The 10,160-nt window shown below is 36.2% G+C and overlaps 1 protein-coding gene across 1 annotated transcript; it reads right to left on the reverse strand.

The window, feature by feature from the left end:
• On the reverse strand, positions 1 to 3,999 carry LOC107821878 (14-3-3 protein 9). The gene is made up of 7 exons (XM_016648334.2): positions 3,822 to 3,999; positions 2,865 to 3,171; positions 2,663 to 2,750; positions 1,841 to 1,950; positions 1,584 to 1,732; positions 472 to 527; positions 1 to 362 (listed from the first exon to the last, which is right to left on the reverse strand). The coding sequence occupies exons 1-7, from the start codon at positions 3,892 to 3,894 to the stop codon at positions 360 to 362; spliced, it is 786 nt and encodes a 261-aa protein (XP_016503820.1). The 5' UTR covers positions 3,895 to 3,999; the 3' UTR covers positions 1 to 359.
• Between the last annotated feature and the right edge of the window lie 6,161 nt (positions 4,000 to 10,160).

Genomic DNA, 10,160 nt, shown 5'->3' on the forward strand with positions numbered 1-10,160 from the left:
TGATGAAAAAGGTGAGAATTATATAAAATTGGTGATTTAAGATAATAAGTTTGAGAGATCAAACAAAGAGCTGATGTCCTCCCATTTGGCTGGGGCAGTCATCTGAAAAATAAAACCACCTATGGACCAAACCAATCATCTAAAGACTGAAACAACTCAATTTACGGATAGGAAATAGCACAGGGATACAAATCTCACACATGCTGAATTGCAGACACCCAATTAACATGTAAAGAAACTGACACAACATGCCCATAAGATAAGTATCTCTACCAGGACTTAACAAACACATATTCTCTTGGTGTATCCTCATCCTCACACCTCCAAATACCCAAGGTAGTTCTAACCATTAGGCCCATTCACTGCAAGAAAACAAGATATTATGGTTTTGAATGACTAGGTAATTGAATTACTACCAGTCTAGAAAAATCTAAAATTAACTCAACGAAGGACCAGATTTAAAGAACCTACCTCTGCATCTTCACCTCCACCTGCTTTGTTTGTGGCATCTCCCTTTTGGGCATCTTCTGCAAAGGAAAAACAAAATTTTAACAAGATAATACACTAGATCAGAAAGTTAATTTTCCCCTCTGATTCAGTAAATTAGGCAATCTGTTCATCTAGCCCAACTACCAATAGCGTCATTAATATCACATCTTTTAGCCTCGTCAAACAATCCCTTGGACAAATTATCATATATTTCTAAAGGAAACAATTACTCATTAGGGAAAAGCATTTTGGTTGAAGCGCACATGTAAACTAACTGACAAAATTAACCAAGTAAACTGTCAAAATTTCTGATCTCAGCGCCTTAAATACAAGCAGATATCAAGATTTAAACTGAAGGCTAGAAACAAAAAATGAACAAAAGAAAAAGCTCTTGGTTAATCCTATGTCAGGAAAAGCTCTCATGAAATAAGAAAACACCCTTCAACAACTACTTCTTTGTCCGACTTTTCCCCCTTCAAGAAAGAAGTAATGTCACCTTCAACCACGACTTTTTTCCCCTTCAACTACGATTTTTTGCTAAAAATAGTGAGTTAAGAGTACAATGCACTCCAAAGCTCTCTTAATGCCACTTTTTTTTTTTTTGATAAACCAAGATATCCCACTGTGGCACATGGTTCGAAACCCGGTGGATAATGCCCCCCCCCCCCTCTACCTTCCGTGGCAGTGTTCGAACCATGATGTGTTTAACCTACATATCACACACTGCGTTGTGCTCTTACCATTAATCTAATAGCCCCGAGGGCAGTTCTCTTAATGCCATCTAAAAGGTTGCAGAACCAAATTAGTTCTTTCTGTAGACATCTCACACGTGATTGAGCTATCCAAAAACGCTGAAGAAGCTATAGCAACTACTAGCAGAAATGACAGGCAAAAAGACTAAGCCTCATAATAGTATAAGAGAGATTTTATAAAAAAATTAATATATTCAAGCTATACAAGGATAGTTACAAGAAATAAACAAATAAATAAATAAAGTGCCGTCTGCCAGGTAAAATTTATGAACACCAACAAAATTCTAGATTATAAAACACCAAGGTGACCTATAGGATATTAGAATATGAGTCAAAACGTACCTGCATCCTCTGGAAGATCAGAAGTCCACAAGGTGAGATTGTCCCTTAGAAGCTGCATAATCAAGGTGCTGTCTTTGTAGGAATCCTCATTCAGGCTATCCAACTCAGATATTGCTTCATCAAAGGCCTGCTTTGCCAGATGGCATGCCCTGGAGAAAACAGATTACAATCAACTGAGCCTAGGAACATGTATGGACGCACCAATTTAAAAAAAAGGGATGGATAACTTCAAGAAGATGAAAATCCAAAAGACAAACCTTTCAGGCGAATTCATGATCTCGTAGTAGAAAACAGAGAAATTCAAAGCCAATCCCAACCGAATAGGATGAGTGGGTGGTAATTCCGCCTCTGCAGCAGTTGTAGCTGACTGCACAAGGTTTTGCAAAAACCAGTAAGTGGAAGCAGATAGATATAGATATGCGTGGCGTCGTGGCCAAATTAATAGGAGTTCAACATATAAATGAGGTAAGGGGAATCAGAGAAAAGAAATGAGGAAAGAAGCTCTAAATGTAAATGCATGTAAATAAAATATAAAATACACTCCTCTAAGGTCAACATATTTGATATACAAAGGGTCTTCACTTTCACCCCACGTAACCCAAGTTGTGGCACATTTTCCACTGTTCTGCAATGGTCTTTGCTAATACCAAATACACCAAATCGTATGAAGTGTAAAGCTAATAGCAACCAAAGAAGCACCATTCCCAAATATAGCAGATATTCTTTATAACATTGGAATAGAGGCAAGGACTCAGATTAAATGAAAATACCCTAAAAACAGATTCTAACAAAAAAGATTCAAGGGATTAACGCTCTCATCTGTGACATTTTCCACCTCAGAACATCAACCAATTCAAAATCACGACACTTCTTTTGTATCAAAGAACTTAAATCTTTTGGAGGATAAATGCATCAAAGAACTCAATATTCAATGAGAGTGATATCTTTAAACAGTTCTAGAAATAATAGATGATTGGCTACAAAATCAAAAGCTAAAATCAAGAATATGGGGAAAACACGAGAATTGACATATGTGCCACTCTATTTTTAAGATGCTAGGTCGCAAGCAAACCATATACCTGATATGCTTTCAATGAAAGCTCTGCAACCTCTTTCTTGTCATTGCCAGATTTAAATTCAGCAAGATAACGATAATAGTCTCCCTTCCTACAGGCATAGACAATTCAAGCTGACAAATTAAACAACTCTGACATTCTACATTTCCCAAAACAAAATAATTATGAACTCAAACTGACAACACACAGCAGTCAGAACACTCACATCTTGTGGTAAAACACAGTTGATTCGCCTGCAGTGCATGAAGGAATTAGATGCTGATCAATGACCACCATAATATCGTTGCAAATGCTGGTGAGCTCAGTCTCCACCTTTTGTCGGTACTCCTTGATTCGCTTGACATTTTGCTCATTTCCTCTAGATTCTTCCTTCTGCTCAATAGAGGATAAGATCCTCCAAGATGCTCTCCTAGAACCTACCACATTCTTATAACCAACAGAAAGCAGATTCCTTTCCTCAACAGTCAATTCAACATCCATATTTGCTACACTCTTCATTGCATCAACCATTTCTGTAACATAATTCATAATTCATTAACAATATTAAATTTTTAACCAATTACATCGAAAATGAAGCCTAGTAACATTTTCCTTGCATATAACCAAAGCGGATCAACAAAAAGTAAATCCGTGTAGAACTTCCTAGCCAATAAAGAATAATACATTTGCTATTATATTACTTCTTAATACATTAAAAGCACCAACTGTACAGCATCTCAACAAACAAAGTTCTTTTTTAACTAGAAATCGATTTTTGAAGGTTTTCCGAGCAATTCAACATTCTTCAAGTGCATCAATCATCTCTGTACTAACCCTTTAAGGTACTAAAGTCCTACAATCTACATAAACGATTGGAGCCTAATTACATTATTATTGCATTTAACCAAAGTGGATCAAAAAAAGTTAATCTGTGCTAAACTGCTGGCCTAAGTCCTTTGCTAATATATGAAATTTTAACACATCGAAAGCAACAAGTATAGCATCTCAGCGAAATTTAATATTTAATATTCTGAGTAACAGAAACATCATTATCAGTTTTCATTTTTTGAAGGCTCTCTGAGTAATCAGTAATGCAATCACTCAAACTTAAGCATATAATAAAAAGTAACAGAAACATTAATAGATCTATACACAAACACACAGAGAGAGGGGAAACCCTAACCATCGTAGCGTTCGGCTTGCTCAGCAAGCTTAGCGACGTAGACGAAGTTCTCGCGTTCTTTGGAGGAAGCCATGTCCGATCTCACAAATGAGAGATTTTGTACTGACAGACGAAGGGAGATTTTGCGCTTTTCCTCTCCCTTTTTGCTTCACTTGGCTCTGTGTGAATGTGCTTACTCGACCGCGATTTTACAGCAGGCGGACACTGAGTGAGAAATTACATACAAGGGCTTCTTCTAAAAGGAAATAGCACTGGTTCTCCTTTAACTTTTGCTTTCTACTAAAATAGCCCCATAATCAAATTTTTCCCTGCCAAAAATATAATGCTTTACCTGATTGTCCTGCTAATTCGCGACAAAGAAAAATATTGTTGGATCAATGTTTAACCTAAAAATTGATTATTAAATTAAATTATTAAATTTATGTAATTAGGCTACAAGCAATTGAATTCATCCAATTTAGGTCAATTTAATTCTTTGCTGATTCAAAAATAATTAAAATAAAGTAGAAAAGACAATAATACTGAAACGACAGTAAAAAGATAATAAGAGAAATTCTTATTAAGATGTTTTCTATAACTGATGAACAAAACTGATAGTTGAAGGTAGCAATAATTTTTGTATAATATCGAATGAAAGCATGAAATTAAATGGTATTTGTTGAATTACATAGTTGTAAGCTTGTAATTGCCTCGTGATATCTCACTCACACATCTATCTATATATCTATATATCTATATAAAGCTGGGAATTGGCAAGATGATGTGACAGTCTTCTAAAGCCAACATTCTTATTTATCTTTTTTCTCAAATTTTTCCTTATTTCATGTCTAAAAAAAGGGCAGAAAACTCAAAATATTGTATTTGTGTCATTCCTCATTATTAGTATTTACTTTTACCTTTCTTGAAACGTTTCAACGATGCGGTTTCAAAATACATAAAACTAACGGTTGCAAATTAAAGTTGTAATGGTATAAAACTAACGGTTACAAATTAAAGTTGTAATGGTAGAAAACTAACGGTTACAAATTAAAGTTGTAATGGTTATGGTTAAGATACTTTTATCTTTAATTATGAGAAGTGGAAGAGGAATTCATGGTTTAAAGGTCTACGGCCAACGCCTCCATTTACAGCCAGCAATGTTTTAATTCCTTTGGGCCAACAAATTAAAATGTCTTAATTTCATCCTCTTTCATAATTTTTTTCTTGAGTGTTTGCTGTTGGAAGTTATTGGAGTAAATCGAATGATGGGTTTAGATCTACGGGTATATCTCATTTTGAGTTTGTTTAGGTTGACTTCCAAATTACGATTGCATCGTGGATAATTTCATGAGAGCTCTACAAAAGATTTGAATATAAATTATGTTGTTTACTCATAATTTTATCACTTTCCTCACACATTCGAATTTATCGTATTTCACAATAAATTTTATGTTTGTCAATGTAGAAGGAATAGATCCAATAGTGCAATTTCAGAGCGTACATTGGCGCAATTGGAGAAATTTTGATGCTTCGTGACTACTAAAAAACTCTTCATTTCTCTATAAGATGCCAAGACGGTATTAATATATATGGTGCTTTTCACTTTTCACGGATCACTTCATACTTCCCACTTATGCTTTTTTGTTACTTGCAGAAGGAAAACGTATGTAAATCCTTATAACTTTAGTGGAGCTTTTTAGGAGAGAAAGAGATGCTGAAATTTTCCAAGAGTTTTAAATCAATTTTTCGCAAAGGCGGCTTTTTAGCTACTTAATTGGTAACTGTGATACATTTTCATGTTCTGAAACATTGCTCTTATTTTTAATATTTATTTCTATTCTTTATATAGATGTTCCAATAACACAACGATATACTAAAATCGTGATTTTTTTTCAAGTTTATTTAGGCAACTACCATGCCTGAAGGAAGTTAAAAGTTGTGTTATCACTTCTTACACGCTCAAAGTAGTGAGACAAAAAGACCCTACCACTTCTTCTTTTCTTTTCTATGTGTATATAAGGTGATTTAATTTTGAGATGGTATGGACATTATATTGACTTTTCAATATGATGATAGTAATATCTTGTTCTATTCATTTATTAAACGTCTTTTCTTCGTAATGTTTCTTATGAGATTTCTTTATTCTTATACACCAAATTTCTTATGGGCAAAGTGATCGTCAGAAGCATCTTGATAATGCTGCATAATTTAATCTATCCTCTCTATGTTTCTGATAAAACTTATCGCTTGATTACTATGTTTTTTTCCTGCGGTAAGAAATACTAATAATAAGGAACTCATAAATATAATATTTTTAGTTTTCTATGGGTTTTTTAGACATGAAACAAGGAAAAATTGAGAAAATAAATAAATAAGAAGGCTGGCTTTAGAGGACTGTCATATCACCTGGCCAATTTTCAGCTTTATATATATATAAATTTAATACCACTTTATTGATGATTAATTTTATAAGATTTTTCACTAATGATGTACATAAACTAAGGAGACCAGAAATAAAAAGATGGCACTTGAAAACAAGAACGCAATGGGTGAGTTCAAGAAGACAACTTCACTTAAATTTGATGGAACTGAAGTAAGGTAGGTATTAATTATTTTTCTCTGTACTTTAATATTCTACTTTTCTCTTTAAGTCAAAATTTAGAGCATTCTTCTTCTCCTTCCTTTTTAGGGTCTTATCCGAAAGATAGGGTCTTATACGGAAGAAGGGCGTGATAAAAAATTTATAATAAGTAGAGATGGATATTATGAGATGACACAACATTTCTAGGATGTTGGTCTATATTTTTTGGAGGAAAAGATATTTTTTATAGTATAACAGTTATTTTAGTTTGTACTGATCGATAAGGAGAAGGGAGAAGAATGAAAACACAAAAAAAAAAAAGGAAAAAAAGGAAAAAAATGAAGAACCAAAAATACTACTTATTAGCCCAACGAGCAAGAACTATCTCAAACTAACACACGATAGTATCTGTTTCACTTTCAACCACCAGTTGGACACACGTGTTACTATAATAGCGTTTGGGCATTTTTTGAAATGTTTTTTCCGAAAATATTTTATTAAAATTAACCTAAATAATGGGTTACTTACCGCTTAAACTAAAAATAGCATGAGAGTATGTGTGTGTATCTATCTATCTATCTATCTATCTATATATATATATATATAATTGTGTATAATCAGTGTATATTATGTTTATCGACTAAAAAAATAAATAGTGAATCCGACCAACTATTTGTGTAAAGATCCCAAATTTTTAAGAACAACGAGTAAGAACTATTTTTTGAATTAATAGACGGTAATTCAAAAATTAGTTTTTCACAGCCTATTTTAGATTTTCTTAACCATCTGAATATTAAAAAAAATTATTCCATAAATATAATGAGATTTTTTATAACCGTGCGAAGCGTGGCAAATTCACTAGTTGTATATGATTTGTTATCTGTAGTAAGTTCAAATCCCATATGTTAGTGCGTGGTTAATGGAGATCCCGAATATCTTGGGATCTGTTAATAATGGGAATATATCTACCTGGACGCTCATGATCAACCTTCGAGTTTGTTAGCTCAAAGGACATATCTACCCGAACGCCTGTGACCGTCCAGGTCCCGAACGACTTTGAGTGGCGGACGATCCCGAGGCTGGCTTCCTGATCTTCAATCTACGATCCAAGTAACCATTGATGACTCGGAGCTTATTAGGAGATGCATTGTCACTTGTTGGCTGAATCCTGACTACGTTTTATGTACATATTTTACCAATACAATCAATCCATTAAGCATCTTGAAATCTATTTAGTATATAGTATACAATTTAATTAATATGAGGGTTTCTGTTTATTTTATGACTTAATCATATTAAACTAATATTAGACCTATATATTGATTAAAAAGAAGAAATGTATGATGGCTATAATATACAAGGTTATTTTGAAAAATCACTAACAACATTCTGTGAGCACATAATTTACATAATAAAATAACTTTTATGGTAAAGTACGTGTTATTATTTCGTTTTCACAATTAGTGCCATTTTTTATTTTCATACTTCAAGAAGTATAATATTTTCATGTTATACAGTATCTTTCTTCGTGTATTTCAGATTCAGAATATTTCAATTTTTATGTCTGGGAAAAACTCAAATACCGGAAATATTAAGCTTTAAACACCAGGACTACTTTATCAAATTACAGCTTTTATCGTCCTTTTGGTTGGTCTAGATATCTTCGATCAAAGAATGAGAAGCTACTAAGATTTTGAACGTACTTATTATATAGAGAGAACGGGGAGACTAGAAGCCAAAGGGTTGAGCTCAAGACAAAACTGGCTATTGTGTTAAAAATAAGTTGCAGATGTAGGTAGAATTTGTTTGACTCAAAAGAAGTTAAAATCTTTTGAACAAAACTATCAAAGATGAAGGAGTAAATCGTAGTCAAACTTAATTGATTCTAGACCGAGCGATTTTGTAACGATGAATATATAGGAGATGAACAAGATATCGTCAATCTCATTAAGATTCAATATTGCATTCCTCCTCGGTTTCTGAGGAAAGAGAGCTACAATTGTTTTTTCTTTTTATACAAGAATGGAGCTCTTTGCTCCATTTTTCCTAGATGAACCTGGAGAAAAGCCCCCCCCCCCCCCCCACCAAAAAAAGCCTTCCTGGGCTATATATATAGTCGAAACCTCTTGATCCCCACTGTGACTTGGTGCGCTGGGGTCAGTGGTGCATTCTAGTCGTGACTCTAGGCATTGCTCTTTTCGATGTATCAGATATCTTGGAGGAGAAATGAAGTGGACCCTATTGACTTCCATTACCTGATTGCTAAAAAGATGGCGTGGGCAACCTGGTCGAGGCGGTCAGATTTTGACCAATACAGTTAGTCCCTCCGTCCGTCGGGGTCATCCTTTGTCAGGCTCGGCGGGCGGATCATGTTTGCAGCGTAGTCGAGAGGAATCTGACCCCCAATTTTCCGTTCCTTAGTCGCGTTCTGTGGATTTTTTAGCGGAGTAGAGGTGTTCTTTCGGCACTCGTGGACCGTTGTGATGGTTTCGGAATCGAAACGCCGGCTTGGCAAATGAAGCGCTGGTTCGTATATGCCACCATTATGACACACGTTCCTGGGAAGTTGAAATGTTTCGTGCCCCATCAGATTCAAATGGCGACTTTTAGGTTTCGTGATCGGAGAATTTATGTCTCTTATAAATAGGGGAACTTGTCATTTGATCATCATTCGTTTGAGAGAATTCTTAAGATATCGCTTTCTCTGATACCTCGAATTCTTGCTTACCTTCTTGCTCGCTGAAACTTTTCATTTTTTCTTCGTATCGCTCCTCTTGGAGAGTTTTCTTGTTAAAAATGGCCGGCGATTCTTCTGATGATAATCTCCCTACCGCTAATCTGGTGCCAGATAGTTCTGTTCAGATTGCCGGGGAAATGGATGCGGTGGAGGATGAGGAGGTTCCCTCGGTAGATGAGATTTTGCCTCGCCCCGGGAGGGACGCGACTGACTTCAGTTTCGGTGGCGGAGCGGAGCCAGAACCTGTCGCTTCCGTTGTGAGAGAAAGGGGAATTGTAGATTTGAGAGAACGGTGGGGAATCCCCAATTTCGTCGAGATGTGGTCGGCGGAGGGGGATGATAGAGTTCACTTCGACCACCCCGGATATTGTGTGTTCTACGCCTACCCCTTCATTGTAGGGTACACATTACCTCTTCCCATGTTGGTGGTAGATTTCTGCCGTTACTATGAGGTGTGCCCTGCTCAGCTTTCGCCTTATTTGTACAAGTTGTTTCTTGCTGCTCAAGTATGCGGAACTTGCCGGTCGTGAGGTCACTTTGGGCCATATGCTCAGCATTTTTGCTCCACAACTGATTCGAGGTACGATGATTCACGCGCGTCCTCGGGGATTGAGGGGCCTGGTGGTGAAGATGGACGACAGAACCAACCGTCGTTTCTATGAAAATTATTTTTATGTGCGGACCGAACATATTGTAGCGGACCCGACGGGATTCCCCGAGAGATGGAACTTTGCCTGTGAGTTCGCGTCTTTCATTAATGAAATGTTTGACCATTTTTGCAAATGCTGAACTGCTATGTTTTTCTGCAGCTGAGAGATTGCCCCCGCTACCTGTTGAAAGGATTCGTGAATGGGTGGAGTCCATTATTCCCCACATAGTGGGAGTTCGCACCTGGTCGACTTTTCACGAGAGGTTTGGACGCAGGCCTCTTACAGGTGAGATGACGTCCTTGTCTACTGTCTTTCCTCTCTTTTTGTGTTCGGCCTCTTATGCCTCGTTCGTCATTGTCAGGGAGGGTGCGGAGAGTAAGGGCCCCTTAGCT

The sequence above is a fragment of the Nicotiana tabacum genome, chromosome 10, assembly GCF_000715075.1.
Source record: "Nicotiana tabacum cultivar K326 chromosome 10, ASM71507v2, whole genome shotgun sequence".
In the NCBI taxonomy this organism is placed as follows: domain Eukaryota; kingdom Viridiplantae; phylum Streptophyta; class Magnoliopsida; order Solanales; family Solanaceae; genus Nicotiana; species Nicotiana tabacum.

Excerpts from the sequence above, each read along its gene's own strand:
- LOC107821878 (XM_016648334.2), bottom strand. The coding sequence starts at position 3,894 with ATGGCTTCCTCCAAAGAACGCGAGAACTTCGTCTACGTCGCTAAGCTT. Across the intron at positions 2,751-2,864 it reads ACTGTGTTTTACCACAAGAT|GAAGGGAGACTATTATCGTT; the intron begins GTGAGTGTTCTG and ends CTATGCCTGTAG. Across the intron at positions 1,951-2,662 it reads TTTCATTGAAAGCATATCAG|TCAGCTACAACTGCTGCAGA; the intron begins GTATATGGTTTG and ends AACCTTGTGCAG.